The 20,239-nt window shown below is 38.2% G+C and overlaps 1 protein-coding gene across 10 annotated transcripts in view; it reads left to right on the top strand.

The window, feature by feature from the left end:
* ncoa7b (nuclear receptor coactivator 7b) overlaps positions 1–20,239 on the top strand; it is a 53,161-nt gene that overhangs the window by 10,030 nt on the left and 22,892 nt on the right. For all 10 annotated transcript variants that reach the window (XR_012396159.1, XR_012396156.1, XR_012396158.1 and 7 more), the window contains exons 4-8: positions 5,357–5,427; positions 5,508–5,615; positions 9,270–9,365; positions 11,867–11,992; positions 19,157–19,341. Coding sequence is in view for 4 of the 10 variants with exons in the window: in XM_073933781.1 (XP_073789882.1) it covers positions 5,357–5,427; positions 5,508–5,615; positions 9,270–9,365; positions 11,867–11,992; positions 19,157–19,341 (586 nt within the window). In the remaining 6 variants the exon portion in view is untranslated. The remainder of the gene's footprint in view (positions 1–5,356; positions 5,428–5,507; positions 5,616–9,269; positions 9,366–11,866; positions 11,993–19,156; positions 19,342–20,239) is intronic.

Here is a 20,239-nt window from a genome sequence, read left to right as displayed (position 1 = left end):
CAGACATGTGCAGGAACCACCAACATTAATTACAGCACGCTAGACCACACACAACCTAAAAGAAACACTTTCAAATTTGAGTTTATAAAAAAAATACAAAAAGCGCCTCTTTATAGGTGTTTATTATAACACAGACGACATATACAGACATTTTAAACACTTTCAATGGTGTTTTATGAAAACTCAAAGGGTTTTCTTTAAAATGATACCAAATTATTGCATTTACACCTCTGCATGTAGATTTGGGAAGCTTTTAAATTTGGGTAGGCAAAATCCAGGTGAAAATCCCAAAATAGCAGCAGAGTTTAACTGGTTAACAGGTGGGTAAACACTTTTTCACACAGGGCTAAGTAGTTTTGTATTTTGTTTTCCCTCATGGCCCGTTCCCACTGAGTGGTACAGTACGGTACAGTAAGGCTTGCTTACTCAGACAAACACTGAGAAAAACTGCAGGGCTTTTTCATATTCTCCATAAATGATACTCGTGTCAGAGCTGCAGCAATGTTTTGTCTTGACTGGTCCGCGGTGATAAAAAGGTCAGGGACCACTGATATAGAGTCTAGACGATCCAAAACAAATATTGCTTAAGGGGGCTAGTAATAGCCCGTTTCCACTGAGTGGTACAGTACGGTACGGTTTTCAGTCTTCATAAAACACATAAACACTGTTATTTTCTCAATAAAATCCATGTTAGAAATATAGTTATGAAGCTAGAGTCACCGGCCAGACTGAAGCTCTGACCATCACGCGAGTCCGAAGTAAATTTGATGCGCGAATGACGCGGATTTGACCCGCGAATAAAGCGGAGTTTGACGCGCGAATGAATAGAGTGAACTCAAATGTTCACGCGGCTATTTACGCGCGAATAGCGTGATTTATCCACTTGTTCCGCGTCTGGTGTGAACGCAGCATTACAGTCAGTGTTGGGTGAATTAGTTTCAGAGTAAGTGATTTACTCTATTTACATTTCTGAACAAAAAATCAAGCAAGATATTATATTTCATTTTTTTCTAAATTATTTATTAATGCGCATCCGTCTCAGTGTGCACATTTGTGTGTACAGTTGTGTGTTCAGTGCGCAAAGACCTTTACACCAGACTCTTTGTAATGCATTTTAATGCCTTTGAAATGAATGTTTAAGTGTTTTTAACACAATAATGTGTTCTCTTTACCCGTACCCTATAGGTTTGGTACGCTTTTATGGCCGTTTCCACTGTCAAAAGGTGTACCGAACCAAACCGTACAGTACCACTTTTTCGGGACCCTTTCGAAAGGGTCCCAAACTGCAGAAAGGGTCCCAAAAGGTGGAGCCACACGCGCAGCTGAACGCTATTGGTTTACAGAGATACGTCATTCGTAGACGCAACAAGCCAGAATGTAAACAAAGGACCCGCCATGTTTGAAATACACAGCGAGAGATTACAGCGGAATTCTAAATACATGTGCAGCCATGGTCGATCCTGCAAACAAACCCTGCCGTCGTCATGATAAGCAGCCACAAAGCCATGGAGAAGAGCAGATTCACCCTGTGCCGCGTAGTTTTTAACGAGCCAGTCTGAAGCCCGATTGGTTTCGCTTTCTTTCTTGCACTCGCCGCGCATCTCTATCTGAAATAACAAACTTCTTGATCTGATAATAATAACATGCACTCGATTATTGACAAGCTTTGGAAACCCGATCCTGTGAGAAGCTGACAAACGCGAGAGTGACACATTCAGAAAGAAAAGGACAAACGCGAGAGTGGGGCACGGGAAAAAAGGCGAAGCCAAGGAGCAGGTTATTTCTTCAGCAAACGTGAACAAACTGCCTTGTTTTAATCTTTATTATCACCTTTTGGACTAACATGAACTGGGAATGATGGAGTGACTCTCTAACAGAGGCTTCATGTGCTGCTGAAGATTACAGACACAAGCCCCTTTCACACATACAGACCTTTCCGGAAAATTGCCGGCAATTTTCCGGAAAGCTTGTATGTGTGAACAGGTCCTTTTTGAAAATACCGGTAAATTCGTTCTGGCTATTTTCCGGAAAGAGAAGTTGTAACATTACCGGTAATTTGCCGGAATGCTGCGCTGTGTGAATGCAGAAGGAAGATTCCCGTAATAAGCGCGTGCACGTCTAGAACGTGCTGACGGGAGACGTCTGCTTTAGCCAATCACAACAGTCAGACGCATTTACGTCCGCGCGGTTTGTGAGGATAAAAGCCTTTGAATATTTTTCCAGACACATTTAGCTGCTAGAAGTTAGTCAGATCACGTTTATATGTTCTTCTTAATGCCAACTGTGTAAATAATCATCGATGAGATGCTTATGATAAGCCGTTGTTTGTTTACCTTCAAGCTTTGCGTGCGCCTATGAGCGCCTGCACACGCACATATTATGAACATCTCCACATGCGAAAGTTGTTCACAATATTGATCATCCACAGAGTCTGTAATTTAGTCAAATGTTTACAAATACAAGCGCAGCCGTTTAAAGCTCATTTGTGGTGAATGATGTCAGAATTTACCGGTATTTTGGAGTGGATGTGTGAATGCTCTTTTCCGGAAAATTTCCGTAACGTCCTCGCCTGTGTGAACAGCGCTTTTTTCAATATACTGGTAAAGTCGTTCTGGAAATTTTCCCGATATTTACCGGTATCACTGTGTGAAAGGGGCTACAGATGAGAGGTTTGCACTGACTGTAGGCTATACTTTGTGTTGTTTTGAACCTAATTAACGATGAAATGTCTGCTTTGAGTAGTTCTTCTGTAGTTGGTAACATATCGGAGACTGTAAGGGTCTGTATGTGTTCATATATGTTCATTTATTTATTTATTTAATATAATTATGGACGTTACAGTCGGCTATTTTGCACTGTCATTGATCTGCAGTTATAATCAACTCCTGTTTTTATAAAAGTTAGTAATAAACATTTATACACAACTATTTATGTGTGTAAAGCATCTGTTTTGTGAGAAGTGCTTTTCATATGATATGTGAACGACCTGTGCAGCTTTATTGTAGACATTTTCTCGAGTGAAAATGACGTCGACTGAAACTTTGTCATACACCACGCTCACCAAAAGGGGACCCTTGGTAGTGGAAACGCAAGCCTGATAAAGGTGACCCGTACCGACCCGAACCGTACTGTACCAGTCAGTGGAAACGAGCCATAATATTGACCTTAAAATGGCTTTAAAAAAATAACTGCTTTTATTCTAGCCGAAATAAAACAAACAAGACTTTCTTTAGAAGAAAAAATATTATTGGAAATACTGTGAACAATTCCTGAATCTGTTCTACATCATTTGGGAAATATTTGACTGAATCACAGGAGGGCGAAAAATTCTGACTTCAGCTGTAAGTGCTCGCATGTACACTCAGCCGCTCGAACGTCTCGCTCTGTTTGTGAAGAAACTTCCATAAGCAAGAGCTGATTTCTCCTGCACTATAGGAAAGTCCCATGCACAGAAGCCGCTAATAAACAGGCGATAAGTTCTGGGTGTTCTGGCTGTGTTTATGAAGGATCTGCGTTTGTGTTCGTCCGCTGTTGATCTTGTCAATGTTTCTTCTCAATACTCTGGTTTTGTTCTCTGTGTTTTCTGTTCAGGTTCAGTCAACAGAGGCTCATTACACTTACACACACACGCTCTTGCTGTCTGTGCTGTTTCCTTTTTTAGCTGCATGTTAAAGGCAAAACCTTTTATTAGTATTTGTTAATATTTAGTTCCCGTTTGAAAGTTTTAGTTTTAATTGTAGCTCATTTTACTAGGTTTATTTATTTTATTTACACACAACATTCACATTAAACTTATTTTTTTGTGATGTTAATAAACTGTTTATTAGTATTTCTTAATATTGTTTTTTTTTCATTTTAATTTTAAGTCATTTTATATTGGGTATATTCATTTTTAGCTGGATATTACTATTAAAGTAGTTCTGAGTGCTTTTAACATACTATTAATTAATAATACTTGTTTCTGTTTTCAATTTAATTTTATTTTAAGTCATTTTATTAGTTTTTATTTGTTGAATAATTTGTTGGGTTATTATTAGTTGGATGTTAACGGGAAACAATTTTAGTGATGTTAAACTGTTTATAAATGATTATTCATGTTTTTTGTTTCTGATTAAAATTTTTTGTTTTAATTTTAGTTCATTTTATTAGGTGTGTGTGTGTGTGTGTGTGTGTGTGTGTGTGTGTGTGTGTGTGTGTGTGTGTGTGTGTGTGTGTGTGTGTGTGTGTGTGTGTGTGTGTGTGTGTGTGTGTGTGTGTGTGTGTGTGTGTGTGTGTGTGTGTGTGTGTGTAATTTTTTTTTTAACAGTGACTATTGGGAAGCTTATTTTTAGTGATGTTAATATACCATTTATTATTTTGTCTTAGAATTAAAACAAAAATACTCTATCAGAAACAAAGGAGTAATATTAGGTCATTTTATTAGGTTATTTAATTTTAATTATTTTATTTTTTCATTAATTTATTATTTGCTGGACAATAATATTAAACTTTAGATTTTAGTGCTTTTAATACATTTATTAATCTTTGATTTTTAGCTTCTGTTTTATTTTTGTTTTGTTTTCAGTTTTTTATTTACATTTTATATATATATATATATATATATATATATGTATATATGTATATGTATATATAGCCATCGTTTATATGAAACTTTGTATTTTTGTGCTTTTAATATGCCATTTATTAATATTTGGTATTAGACTATTATTTTGTAGTTTTTGTTTTATTTTTTGCCTTTTTATTTATTTTTGTTGTGTGTTTTAAATTTCTGTTTAAAAAAGTTCTGTGTTTTTTTTGTTCATTTTTAAAAATTATTATTATTATTATTTCTTATTTAATATTATTATTATTATTATTATTATTATTATTATTTTTAAATTAATGACATCAGAATAAACTTTTAAAAAGTTGCCTGCTTGGGCGATTATCATCAATTTATTTTAATGTACACTTAGTAGCATAATAAAATAACCTTGCATATCAATGCTTCTTAATTATTAATTATAGTGTGTGTATATATAAATAAAAACTTTCATGTTTTCTCATTTTAATTTTATGGTTTTTGCCGTTTAATAATAATTTGTCTATTAATAATTGTTTTATTAATTATTTATTTTATTAATTAATTAAATTTGTGTAGCTTCTTTTTAAATTAAATAAATTTAATAAAAAAATAGATTAATCAATTGAAATAAATAATAATAATTTTTGGAGGGGTTTTAAACTGAAGTGAATCCAGCAGGACTGAATCTATAATATATGAACTTAATCTGAAAGTGTTTATTTTTCTTAAAAGTGTGTGTGTGTGCGCGTTCGTTCGTTCGTTCAGTAAGTGCTTTGAACCTTTTTCTTTCAGACAACAGCAGTAAATCTGGCACGCAGACCAAGAAGGAGAAAACCCGGCCTCCAGGAACAGTTGAATACATGGTGAGTTTCCTTTAAATGTGTGTCTGAACTCTTTTTAGTGTGTTTCTGTGTGTTTACCGAGTGTGTGTGTGTGTGTTCAGGTTGAACCGAAAGACACACTGAACAGCATTGCCCTGCATTTCAACATCACCCCAAATAAACTGGTGCATCTGAACCGCCTTTACTCTCACAGCGTCGTACCTGGACAGGTGAGATTACCAGAGCTACACTTAAGATCTAATCAAGAGTCAAAATAACATCATAATTTGGAAGTAATCAACTGTTTTCTGTGCTGCTTTTGAGCCTCATCTGAATGCTGTTTGAGTGGGCGTGGCCAACTGTAGACTAAGAAGTAAACGCCCACTTTGATTGGCTGGCAGTTTTGCATATTAAAATGCTTAACAGGCACTGAGGTAAATGTGGCTGTCAGTTTTCTGTGGAGGCGGAGCTTATCAACTGTTACATTCAGTGTTGGGAGAAATTAATTTCAGATTAACTCATTACTGTAATTAAATTACATTTCTGCAGAAATAAAGTCAACAAATGGATTACTTTTTATTTAATTTACTTAGGTACTCTTAAATACTGTACAAAAGCACGCACATCTCTATTAATTGGGTGCTCAGCCAAAACCGCAAAAAGTGCAAATTAAATGTAAATCAAAGGCGGCAACACCAAGGCTCCAAAAATACAAATTTATTAAATTAATAAAGAGATTAAGCCGAAAAGACAATGAATGATGAATGAATGAATGAAGGTTTAAGTAGGGGTTTGGTTTAAAGGTTTTTTGGCTATATTTTGTTGTAAAGTCTGGTGTATCATGGTATATATATATATATATATATATATATATATATATATATATATATATATATATATATATATATATATATATATATATATATATATATATATATATATATAATTTATTTTTTTCCTTATTTATTTTTCTTTATTATAATTTGTGATTAAATATTATAGTTTATTATTATAGTTTATTATATATATTTTTTGTAATTTGATTTATAATATCAAAGCTATTGACTATATGTGAATGTGTATACATATTCATGTGCATGTATATGTATATATGAACGATTGTGTATGTATACATATGCATGTATGTATATGTTGGCATATATGCGAGAGGAGATCATGTGATCCGGAAGTGTATAAACAGAAGCACCTGATTGTGATGAACATTGTCTGATGAAGAGCCGGCGGCTCGAAACATTACACGCTCTGTGTCAGCCTTTTTAATTTAATAAATTTGTATTTTTTGAGCCTTGGTGTTGCCGCCTTTGATTTACATTTAATTTACTCTTAAATACTGTGCATAAATTCAACAGTTGTGTGTAAATCAATTCAGAGAAGCAGATTAATTGTGTTCTTTGTTATACATATATTTCTATTATATTTTACTTAAGTGCAGAAGGTTAGATTTATCCATATGATTACATGTTTCAGAAAAAAATCAATTGAGAGCGATTAGTTGATTAAAATATAAGGTATACGTTTAGAGTTTTACTTAAAAAAATAAATAAATATGAATTTAGGAGTAATCAACTATTTTCTGTGCTGTATTTGAGCCTCATCTGAATGCTGTTTGAGTGGGCGTGGCCAATGTGGACTATAAAGTAAATGCCTACTTATTTGATTGGCTGGCAGGTTTGCATATTAAAATGAGAAAACGGACAGTGTAGTACAAGTGGGTGTCAGTTTTCTGTGGAGGCGGAGCTTATTTATTCTTTTACAGCCAGTGTTGGTGTAATTAGTTTCAGAGTAACTAATTACTCTGATTAAATGACTTTTCTGCTGAAAAAAGTAAGGGATTATTTTTTTGATAATTTATTTAGTTACTTCGTATTTAAGGCAAATACATTCTGTGCATAAATTCCACCGTTGTGTATAAATCAACACAGAGAAGCAGGTTAATTATGTTTTTTGGTATACATATATACTTCTATATACATTTTATTTAAAGGTTCAAGAAACCCTCGAGTACTTTTTTTGAGATGTTAACAGATTTGTGTGTGTTGAGCCCATTATGATGCAGTTTTTGAAAAAATTCTGAGGTAGACCTGAATCGAAACTGGAGGGTGTCTTGGCCCTTTAAGTATAGAAGGTTACATTTATCCGTATGATTACATGTTTAAGGGTATCAATTTTTTATGTTTAGGTTTATGTAAAAAAAAAATTTAGAATTTAGAAATAATCGACTGTTTTCTGTGCTGTGTTTGAGCCTCATCTGAATGCTCTGTTCAAGTAGGCATGGCCAACTGCAGACTCAGAAGTAAACGCCCACTACTTGGATTGGCTGGCAGTTTTGCATATTAAAAATGCAAAACAGGCAGTGAAGTAAAAGTGGATGTTGGTTTTTTGTGGAGGCGGAGCTTATCCACTGTGTCGTTCAGTGTTGGGTGTAATTCATTTTGAAGAAACTAATTACTGTAAATAAATTAAGTTTCTGCTGAAATAAAGTCAAGTAATGGATTTCTTTTCATGTTTATTTAATAATAATGGAATAAATATTAATAAATATTATTAATATAAAATAATATTATAATATGAGGTATAAACTGAGTTTTATGTAAAAATAATCAGAATTTAGAATTTTCTGTGCTGTTTTGGAGCCACATCCGAATGCTAGGTTTCAGTGGGCGTGGCCAAGAGCAGACTCAAAGTAAACGCCCACTTCTTAGATTGACTGACAGTTTTGCATATTTAAAGGCTAAACAGACAGTGAAGTAAAAGTGGGTGTTGGTTTTCTGTGGAGGCGGAGCTTATCCACTCTTTTATGCTGCGTTTAGACCAGACGCGGAACGCGCGTCAAGCGTGAGTGATTTACATGTTAAGTCAATGCAAACGCGCGAATAGACATCCTGCGGCGCGATACGCACGAATTGGGTGGCGCGAATTGAGTGTTTTGTGCGTTTTGCGCAAATTGCTTGTTCAAAAGTCTGAACTTCAGCGGACATTCAAGCCGCGTTAACCAATCAGGAGCTTGCTCTTGTGGGGGCGTGATTGTGACGTATCGCCTGTTGTTGGGGTCCCGGGGGAAATCCTCAAGCTGACACAGACAAGAAGTTCATCAAACTGGGCTCGGCTCAGTCAGAAGCACTGCTGAAACCCTCCGTCATCCAGGTTCAGTTTCTGGAGGAGTTTATGAGCTCACAGAGCTGCTGCACCTCTGAAAGAATCTAGTGGACTCAGACACGGCCCTAAACGTATCGACACTGTTTTTAAGTCTTCATAAAACACATAAACACTGTTATTTTCTCAATAAAATCCATGTTAGAAATTTAGCTATGAAGCTAGAGTCACCGGGGAGACTGAAGCCCTGCCCATCACGCGAGTCCGCGTCTGTTCTGAAGTGAATTTGATGCGCGAATGAATAGAGTGAACTCAAATGTTTACGCAGCTATTTATGTGCGAATAGCGCGATTTATCCGTGCGTTCCGCGTCTGGTGTGAATACAGCATTACAGTCAGTGTTGGGTGCAATTAGTTTCAGAGTAAGTGATTACTCTAATTTATTTACCTTTCTGAACAAAAAATCAAGCAAGATATTATACTTCATTTTAAAATTCTTTTTACGTTTTTTCTAAATGATTTATTCATACGCATCGGTCTCAGTGTGCACATTTGTGTACCTTCGCACTTCAGTGCACAAAGACCTTTACACCAGACCCTTTGTAATGCATTTTAATGCCTTTGAAATTAATGTTTCAGTGTTTTAAACACAATAATGTGTTCTCTTTACCCATATCTCATAGTTCGTTTTGTTTTTTGCTTTAATGTCCTGACCATCTCTCATGGACTGAAATCTCAAAACTCAGTTTTTTTTTTCTTCATCTCTGACAGAAACTGTTTGTTCCTGACGAGGACGAAGCCAAATGTGTTTCTCAGGTCAGTGATTGCTCTAAACACCTCGCAGCGTCAGAGTCCACAGAAATCAAGGTAAGAGTGTTTCTTTCTTATTATTTACTTTGAAAATATTGTATAAAACTTGAAATTTCATGAAATATTGTTGATTTAGATTTTTTTGGTGATTCATATTAGCCAACATAATGGCTAAAAATGACCAAAATCATTCAAAAAGGTCAGAGTCTCTTGCACAAACTAATCGTTTTTCTTTATTAAGATGCAATGAGATGTCAAGAGCCTCGCTTATTAAATTTGTTGGTAACACTTTACAAACAGGTTCATTAGTTAATGCATTTAGTAACATTAACTAATCATGAACAACACATGTACAGCATTTATTAATCATAATTGAACATTTACTAAAGCATTATTAACATCCAAATGCTTGTTAACATTAGTTAATGCACCATGAGTTAACATGAACTAACAATGAACTACTGTATTTTCATTAACTAACATTAACTAACATGAATAAATACAGTAGTAAATGTATTGTTCATTGTTTGTTCATGTTAGTAAATGCATTAATTAACATTAACTAATGAACCTTATTGTAAAGTGTGACCAATTTGGGTTGCCTTCACAGTCAAAGACATTTATTAGTCGGCCTGTGAAGTGTGAATTCTTCTTCAAATATTTATTCCGTCTTATTTCTTTTAGCCTGGCTGGAATAAAATAATAATAGGGAACACATATATAACTTTTATGTTATTTTATAATAAGATTTATTTTTATGTTTCATTTATTTATATATTTATATATAAAAACACGCACACACACACTCACTGGCCATTTATTAGGTACACCTTATTAGTACCGTGTTGGACCCCCTTTTGCCTTCAGAACTGCTTTAATCCTTCATGGCAGAGATTCTGCAAGCTACTGGAAATATTCCTTAGAGATTTTGCTCCATATTGACATGATAGCATCACACAGTTGCTGCAGATTTGCACATCCATGATGCCAATCTCCCGTTCCACCACATCCCAAAGCTGCTCTATTGGATTGAGCTCTGGTGACTGTGGAGGCCATTTGAGTACAGTGAACTCATCGTCATGTTCAAGAAACCAGTCTGAGATGATTGAGCTTTATGACATGGAGTGTTATCCTGCTAGTAGTAGCCATCAGAAGATAGGTACGTATGTACCCATGGCGTTGACACAATGCTCATTTGGTACTAATGTGCCCAAAGTGTGCAAAGAAAATCTCCCCCACACCATTACACCACCACCACCAGCCTGAACCGCTGATACAAGGCAGGATGGATCCATGCTTTCATGTTGTTAATGCCAAATTCTGATCTTACCATACGAATGTGGCAGTAGAAATTGAGCATTCTTCAGACAAGGCAATGTTTTGCCAATCCCTAGAGATGATTGTGCATGAAAATGGCAGTAGATCAGCAGTTTCTGAAATACTCTGACCAGCCCGTCTGGCACCAACGATTCTGATGCTCTGTTTGAACTGCAGCAGATCGTCTTGACCATGTCTACATGTCTAAATGCATTGAGCTGCTGCCATGTTGATTACAAATTTGTGTTACCAAGCAGTTGGACAGGTGTACCTAATAAAGTGGCCGGTGACTGTATATATGTGTGTGTGTGTATATATGTATGTATGCATGTGTGTGTGTGTGTGTGTGTGTATATACACACACACACACACACACACACACACACACACACACACAGTATATAAAGAAATAAATAATACAAATATCCAAAGAGGGCTGATAATTTTGCCTTCAGCTGTATGTTTTTTAAAGTGTCAATCATCTTTAACACTCCACTGAGAATGATATGTGTTGTAATATGTTTTTGCATGTTATAATATGTTATTAAGGAAATGATTTTAAGCAAAGAAGTATCATAAATTCATAAGAATAAGCGAACACACTGATTGTGTGCTTCAACACTTTATGGGCCTTTTATAAGTCAAGCTCATGACGCATAAATCTCATGACGCGTGACCCAATTAAACCTGCCATGATAATACATCTAAAACTTTCCTCAAACTCTTTATTATGAGCAATTTGGGTCAAAGTCGGATGCATCCTCATCACATTAAAGGGATTTTATTGACACAAAAGCAATATTAAATGCAGGTGAAACGGATGCTTTAGTATTTCAAATAACTTGCAAAATGTAAATATAACAATGATACATATAAAGTCAGAAATATGATTATTATTATTATTATTAATAGCTAGTTTAATTAGGGTAAAGTTAGGGTAATTAGGCAAGTCATTGTATAACAGTGGTTTGTTCTGGAGACAATCCAAAACTAATATTGCTGAAGGGGGCTAATAATATTGACCTTAAAATGGGTTTAAAACTATTAAAAACTGCTTTAATTCTAGCCGAAATAAAACAAACAAGACGTTCTCCAGAAGAAAAAATATTATAGGAAATACTGTGAAAAACTCCTGAATCTGTTCGACATCATTTGGGAAATATTGAAAAAGAAAATAAACAGGAGAGTGAATAATTTTGCCATTCATATCTATTGTGGTCACACGTTTACTCTTCTGTCAGGATGGTGAGTACAGCAGCCGGCCGGGACGTCCTGTGTGCAGAGAGACGTCACCGCTGTCTGAAGACGAGAGTCCGGCCACCGTCAAATTCATCAAGATGAGCTGCAAATACTTCACTGACGGCATGGTGAGAACTAGACGCCATCACAGGTCCTCATGGATCCCAAAACCCATGGGCCGACCCAAGATCCGAGCCGGTTCAAGGCCAAAGCTTCGAATTGTGCCTCGGATACGGGTCGGCTTTGGTATGAATTGCCTCAGGTCTCAGGTAATCTAAAATAAATGTGCGTTTATAATGGGGCCAATCAGACTTGATGTTATTACTAAAGGAACAGTAGGGCAGAGCGATATGATAAATATCTCAATATATGTCATCTCATATCCTGTTAACGATATACAGACTTATGCAAAAGTTTGGGCACCGCTGTGGCTGCATAATTATGCAACCTTTCTTTATAAGAGAAAATCACAGTGAAATGCCATCCAGTTTCTAGAGAAAGCTAGATAATGTCATGTTTTTCAGACAGAAATTCGTAGTGCAGCAGTACTGAGATGTGTGAAATTTAAGTAAAATTGGAAAATAGGCTGTGCAAAAATTTGGGCACCCAATGCAAAAATTTGTGCAAAAATATGTAGTCACTTAATGCTGATTGGTTACAACAGTGGTCCCCAACCTTTTTATCACCGCGGACCGGTCAACGGTTGTCAATTTTACAACGGATCTTGGGGGGGGGGGGTCTTTACGTGAACACAGCTGCTGCGCTCGTGCATCCAGGTTAATCATGAACAACTCAGTGCGCATGCTAATGAAATTTACTAATGAAATTTACTCCCACACCGTATATTCGGGCCATAAAAATTATACCCGATAGGTCCCGAGTACGACAGGTACGTTTTGATTGACAGCTTTATAAAGCCCGAACCCGTTTACAGCCCGACAAATGTGCTCATGCACAGCTCTAATGCATTTTTCAATAATGAGTCATTTATATGTTTTAACATCATTTATTTGTAACAAACGTAGACTATAGGCCACTTTAAGTTGGAACAAAGAAATAAAAAGTCCTCTGTAACATCGTAACATCTCAGCACTCTATAGGTCTAGGTACACACACTTAGCCTTTAAATTGGCCAACACACCAATGAAAAAAAATCTTGCTTAACAAATCAAATTAAAATAAACTCTAAATGATGACGGGTATTTTGGCAATAACGAAATTAAGATAAAGGCTCTGCTGGATTTGTTTCTCCACTTCTCTTCACAATCTGGCATTAAGGCGGCGGTGAAGCTGAATATTAAAAGAATAATGCCACCATTAGCCTGTATACTCTGTCTACATTATGATTATATGGTTTAATTAACATTTATTTATAATTTAAAAACCCTTTACTCACCAAGATTAGGCTACGTGTTTCTGTGGAGGAAAATTATTAAATCCACTGCCTTTAGCGCAGTCTCTCACTCATGGTGCGTCCAGCAGAACTGAACACCCTTTCCTGCGGCTACAGACCGAGATGTAGAGTTGTGATCCGGCTGATTTTGCAAGTTTTGGGTTGGATTGTTTGTTCATCTTCTACCAATCAAGAACATCCATTTAATTTTCCATGACAGCAGTTTCACTGTAGCGAGTGGCCTCGTCTTTTTACCTGTCAGCTTGAAAAGAAAAAAAAAAAAACAGTGTTCCAGGCAGGGGTGTGAAACTACACTCGTCTCACGGTTTGGTTTGGTTTGGTTCGGTTACGATTATCATGCCATCGATTTGGTTCAATGCGATATCTCAGTGCATTGACAATGCTTTCCATTCATAATTAGCTTTTATGGATCACAGGTAATCCATAATAGACGCTGTAAAGAAAACACGCAGTAGTGGGAGCGTTTTATTTACTCGCCCTGGCCTGTGACATCGCGCAGAGTAGATAAATGACACGGTACATAATAACCAGGGCCAGACGGAATCTGCAGGCGTTTTTTGCTATTTCTGTGGAGAATTTTGGTAAAAATCTGCGAATTTCTGGAATTATTTTGGGAGTATCCAGCGGAGTATCATAACTAAAACCTTAATTATTAAATAAAAAGTAATAAATTACTGAATAAAAACTAAATAAATTCAGATTTACACATTGGCTGCGTCCGAAACCGCATACTTTCATACTATATAGTACGCTAAAATCAGTAAGCGAGCCGAGTAGTATGTCCGAATTCATAGAATTCGAAAATCAGTATGCGAGAAGTACGCAGATGGCTTCCTACTTCCGGCGAGATTCTAAAGTGCGCATCCCATGCACGCTGCTCTATCCCATAATGCCCCTTGAGAGAATTCATGAATGGAAGTGAGGCGACGCAACTGACGCAGGTAGGTCACGTGACCATGAAAAATGGCGGATGTAGTACGTCCGAATTCCATTCATACTTTTCACATTCATACTGTATAGAGCGTACTTTTCTAACGGCAGAGTAGTACGTTTAAATTCTACTAATTAAGTAAGTATCTACTGAGTAGTAGGCGGTTTCGGACGCAGCCATTTACTCAAGTAAATAAACAGAATTAATAATGAGCTAGAAATCTGCGGAATTCTGTGGAAAATCTGCGGAATTCTGCGCGCGCAGATTCCGTGTGGGCCTAATAATAACAGGTTATTATCTATTACTGAACCGATATCGAATTGTCCCTTTATTTGCATCGTGGTGCACTAAAGAAACAATTAATTCCGACACCCCCTAGTTCCAGGAGAAGAACCTGCTCCCTACTGTAAGGTATGGTGAAGGGTCCATCATGCTGTGCAGATTTGTGGCCAGCGCAGGTACTGGGAACCTTGTCAGAGTTGAAGGTTGTATGGATTCCACCCAGCATCAGCAGATTCTGAAGGACAATGTTCAGGAGTCGGTCAAGAGGTTGAAGTTACGGCAGGGTTGGATGTTTCAGCAGGACAATGACCCAAAGCACAGTTCCAGACGATTCAGTAGTTCTGAAACTGATATTAAAATTGTTACATTGTTGCTCTTTGTTCTTGGTGCGGTTCGCTTTCACACTGCAGAGTTTCTAAACAGACCAAAAGAGCTAAAACCAGTCACGTGTGAGTAAACTCTCCTCACATTGGTCAGTTTCACGGAGTTCAGCTCAGCTGTCAGGGGGGTGATGGTTTGGTGGTGTTGATAAGGTGCGCGATGTGTCTGAAGAGCGAGGAGGGATGCAGTGAGAAGGCTGCGCGACATATTTAAGGACCGGGAGGAAGCCGCATAATTACTGGGAGATTATCACTCGTTTGCGGGCATCGGGGAGTCTCTGTGCATTTGAGACAGACTCTGGATGTCTGTTGAATAACCTCCCGCCCTACTCATTATTCTCTCTTCATGTATGCCCATTATATCCATAAAGCACTGTGATATAGCCGGGCTCGGATCGTATCGCTTTCTCACTACAATCGATCCGCTCTAGAGTTCATTTCAATCAAGCCGAGACCACCTCAAGTCAGGTGATCTCGGAGCAATTGTTTTAACCCGGATCTGAGAGTGATTGGTGGATTCACATTTGCCAAAAGATCCACGCTAACTGTGCAAACTAGACTAGGTGTGAAAGCGCCCTAAAAATCCATGGGTTGATTTGAAAAGGGCCGTTCACGCTCGACGCCCATCAAACCTGACTGAACTGGAGAACTTCTGCAAGGAAGAATCGGCCAAAATGCCTTCAGCAAGACTTATCCTCGACTATTAGAAGCGTCTGCAGGCTGTTGTTGCAGCAAAAGGTGGCTCTACAGATTAATGCCATTATTCTTTTGGGTCGCTCACATTCTTGCACCTGCCTGTTTGTGTTCAGACTTAAATTGCACTGCATCTGCTGATTAAATAAATGTTTTGTCTGAACTGAAATGTTTTTTTTTTTTTTTCCTTGGGTATGAAATATATCCAAAGGAAATTGCTGATTTGAAAGGCCAGCATGCTATGGCTTGCAATTCAGAAATTTATCAGGGGTGTCCAAACTTTTGCATAAGACTGTTGATCACATTTCTGTAAAGTCAATCAATTAATATACAGTACTCAGTTTATATACAGTACTCAGATCTGTGAGGAGTCAACTCATTTATGCTCTAACTTAATATTTATATACTCAAACACTCTAATGGCTAATGGGCAGACGGCTGCTTCTCGCTCAGGGCTGCTGTTTATGCTAATAAGGGAGAGATGGGCACTAGTGGGCGGGGCTTTCCCCCTCTGATTGACATTCTCCCTTTGTACGTAGCATTAAAGTGCTTCTGCAAACTGTTTTCATCAAGTCAGATTATAGTATATACAATTAAATAATTAATGTTTATGATTAGAAGCTGGATATATTCATAGACTCCTGACACACAACTGGGTTTAAACGCCTCTTTTTTAACTTTATTATTCATCATTCATCAATTAACTGGTGCTTTACATATTTGAAACAGAGCTCATTTAATACCTTTCAACCACCAGAAACTTTTAAGAAAAGCTGAAAATTCTCCTTTTCTTAAATAATACATATTGCATCTACAGAAATGAATGAGGTTGTGTCCCTGCATTGCACGATAAGGCAATATATTGATTATTGTGACAAGCTTACACAGCACCTAAATATAGTCCCTGGTTAGGTACACGGCTCCAGTGTTTCTCTGTAAATGGCGTTTTTGTTCATTCATGCCGAGTTTCTGTTTAGTGTTTGTGTTTGAGTACAGTCGACAGTGAAAGCAGTCAGTGCAGTTTACTGACACCAGCCTGTATTTATGGCAGTCTCTGAGTTCTTTACGTCTTGTATTTGGATACAGATGCTATCCAGCGTTTTCCTCACATGTCTACGGCTTTTCAAAATATGGGTTGAACTTGTATTCAACAGAACTCCACCTTGGACACACACCTCTCTTTCCAATCATGTTCTGTTTTCTTTGTCAACTTATCTTTTTTCTTTGGAAACTGATGTTGTCCTCCATTCAGACACTCGCTGTGGGGATGATGCCTGATTACAGCAAACATCATATATGTGAAATGGAGACGGGGCTGGTTTGAATCTCTTTGAGAAGCACTTATGTACTTATACACTTAACCCTGTAGCATAGAGTTTAGTGTCCTCCTAAATGGAGCACTAATGTTTTCTTACTAAACAGAAATTAAAACCATTTCCAAGAAGACACTGAACAGTTGCCAAAGTGCTGAAGTTAATTACTAAAACTGCCCAATAGTACCTGTTGTGAGTACTACTGCATTTACACTATGGAGAGGAGTAATCATGTCTAAGTAAAGTTTGCTTGCACAATCCAAATTAAAGAAATACTCCAACCTGAGCTCCCAGTAGCCCCTCCCCTTATCAATAGATGCCCTCTTCATCATTGACTCCTCCTCTTGTCAGTAGCCCCTCCTCTTAAGTGCTCATTTCCTCATTGCCACCTCCTCCCCATATCAGTAGCTCCTCCCCTTATCTATATATCCCCCCTTCAACATTTATTCCTTCTGTTTAGTAGAAACTCCTCCCCTTCATCACCAACCGTCACCCTCTATCACCCACCCCTCCTCTTATCAGTTGCCCCTCTCCTTTATAAGCAGCTTCTCCATGCGTTGCCTGCCCCTCCCCTTTATTAGTAGCTCCTCTTCATCACCAGCCCCTCTCGTTATCTGTATCTCCTCCCCTTCACCAACCCCTCCTCTTATCAGTAAATCCCATCTTCATCAACTCCTCCCCCTTAGTAGTAGCCCCACCCATTCATCATCAGTGACTCCTCCTCTTATCAGTAGATTCCAATCTTAACTCCTCTTCTTATCAGTAGCCCCTCCCCTTTATAAGTGCTTCTTTCTTCATTGCCAGCTCCTCCCCATATCAGTAGCTCCTCCTCTTATCAGTATATCCCCTCTTCATCATTTAATCCTCCCCCTTAGTAGTAGCCCCTCCCCTTCATCACCAACCGTCACCCTCTATCAGTAGATCCCCTCTTTGTCACCCACCCCTCCTCTTATCAGTTGCCCCTCCCCTTTATAGGCAGCTTCTCCATGCATTACCTGCCCCTCCCCTTTATTAGTAGCTCCTCTTCATCACCAGCTGCTCTCGTGCCCCTTCCCTTTATCCTAAGCCACTCCCCTTATTAGTAGATCCCCTCTTAATCAACTCCTTCCTCTCAGTAGTATCTCCACCTCTTCATCATCAGCCACTCCCCTAATCAGTAGATCCTCTCGTCAACTCCTCCCCCTTGTTAGTAGCTCCTCACATTCATCACCAGCCCCTCCTCTTATCAGTAGATTCCTTTTCACCAACTCCTCCCTATTAGTAGTAGCTCCTCCCCTTCATCACCAGCCCCTCACCTTATCACTAGTTCACCTCTTTACCAACTCCTTCCTATTAATAGTAGCTCCTCCCCTTTATCACCAGTTCCACCCCTTATCAGTAGATCCCCTTTTAATCATCAGTTCCGCCCCCTCAGTAGTAGCTCCTAGCTCCTCCCCTTCATTACCAGCCCCTCGCTTTAACAGTAGATCCCCTATCAATCATCAGCTCTGTCCTCCAGTAATTGCTCCTCCCCTTCATCACCCGCCTCTCCCCTTTAACAGCAGATCCTCTTTTAATCATTAGCTCCACCCCCTCAGTAGTAGCTCCTCCCCTTCATCACCAGCCCCTCCCTTTAACAGTAGATCCTCTTTTAATCTTCTCCTCCACCCCCTCAGTAGTCGCTCCCCCCCCTTCATCACCAGCCCCTCCCTTTAACAGGAGTTCCTCTTTTAATCATCAGATCCACCCCCTCAGTAGTCGCTCCCCCCTTTTCATCACCGGCCCCTCTCTTTAACAATAGATACCCTTTTAATCATCAGCTCCGCCCCCTCAGTAGTAGCTCCTCCCTTTCATCACCAGCCCCTCCCTTTAACAATAGATCATCTTTTAATCATCAACCCCGCCCACTCAGTAGTAGCTCCTCCCCTTCATCACCAGCCCCTCCCTTTAACAGGAGATCCTCTTTTAATCATCAGCCCCGCCCCCTCAGTAGTAGCTCCTCCCCTTCATCACCAGCCCCTCCCTTTAACAGTAGATCCTCTTTTAATCATCATCTCCACCCCCTCAGTAGTGGCTCCTCCCCTTCATCACCAGCCCCTCCCTTTAACAGGAGATCCTGTTTTAATAATAAGCCCCGCCCCCTCAGTAGTAGCTCCTCCCCTTCCTCACCAGCCCCTCCCGTTTCAGTAGTGCATGAAGTGTTTAGTGTTATGTCAGTTTATCAGTTGAATAAGTCACTACTAAGTTATACTACAGTCTTGCAATGTGGAACTCAGTGGTGTGTGTGTGTGTGTCTGCAGGGTGTTGTGGGTGGAGTGATGATCATTACACCCAATAATGTGATGTTCGACCCGCACAAGTCTGACCCGCTGGTGATCGAGAACGGCTGTGAGGAGTACGGGCTGATCTGCCCCATGCAGGAGGTGCTGTCCGTCGCTCTGTATGATGACGTGTCCCGCATGAAGATCAAGGACGCGCTGCCCTCGTGAGAGACACGCATCACAGACACAAACACACACACAAACACCAAGGTTGTAATAGTATTATTGTAATAGTATATTGGGTCATCCTTGTAGTCAGACCCTGCTTTTAAGAAAGCCACAATTTAAAAATAATTTTCAACAAGCCAAAGTGGCTAGTGGGAGCGGCTGACTAACCCGCCAAAGCTGAAATATACCCGCATTTGGCAGGTTGCCGGGTGTTAATGTTAAACCCTAATTATCGGCCTATATATAATGGCTATTAACCTCCAAATCTGAAGAGTTCTCGATATCGGCCAAAAAAATTCATATGGGTGCATCCCTACTTCTTTTTCCTCTCCTTTTTTATGTTTTTTTTCTTTGTCTTTTTTATTCTTTATCATTTTCCTCTTTTTCTTCTTTTTTTTTCCTTCTTTCTATTTTTTTTGTTTTGATTTTTGTATTACTGTAAGTCATTTTCCTCCTAGCTCATGCAAACAGAGGGAGGAATTTAATGAAACACTCCTCTATTCTTCTTTCCATTCTTTCACTCGTTTTACATTTAAGTTCTATTTTGACGTCTGTTGTCATTTTAGTACTTGCGTTGGGTCACATTTATGGTTGGTCATGTTCTGTTTTGTTCAGTTGTCTTGTGTTTGTTTAGTGCCGTCAAACACTGTTCATGGTTAAGCGCATCCAGAATAAAAGTTTCTATTATTTAATTTCAATAATCACGTGATTTGTTTGTATATGCAATAAAAATACTATGCATATATACATGCATATACATATATATAAGCACACATATTTGAGTCTATTTTTATAATACAAATTGTATCTAAAAAAATAAATATCCATGCAAATAATTTTATTTTAGTATTTTGTTTATATTTGTATTTATATATACAAAGTACATAAACACAG

This window comes from Danio rerio, chromosome 20 (genome assembly GCF_049306965.1).
Source record: "Danio rerio strain Tuebingen ecotype United States chromosome 20, GRCz12tu, whole genome shotgun sequence".
NCBI lineage: Eukaryota > Metazoa > Chordata > Actinopteri > Cypriniformes > Danionidae > Danio > Danio rerio.
The sequence above is the reverse complement of the archived record's forward strand: the minus strand, read 5'-3'. Positions and strand labels throughout refer to the sequence as shown.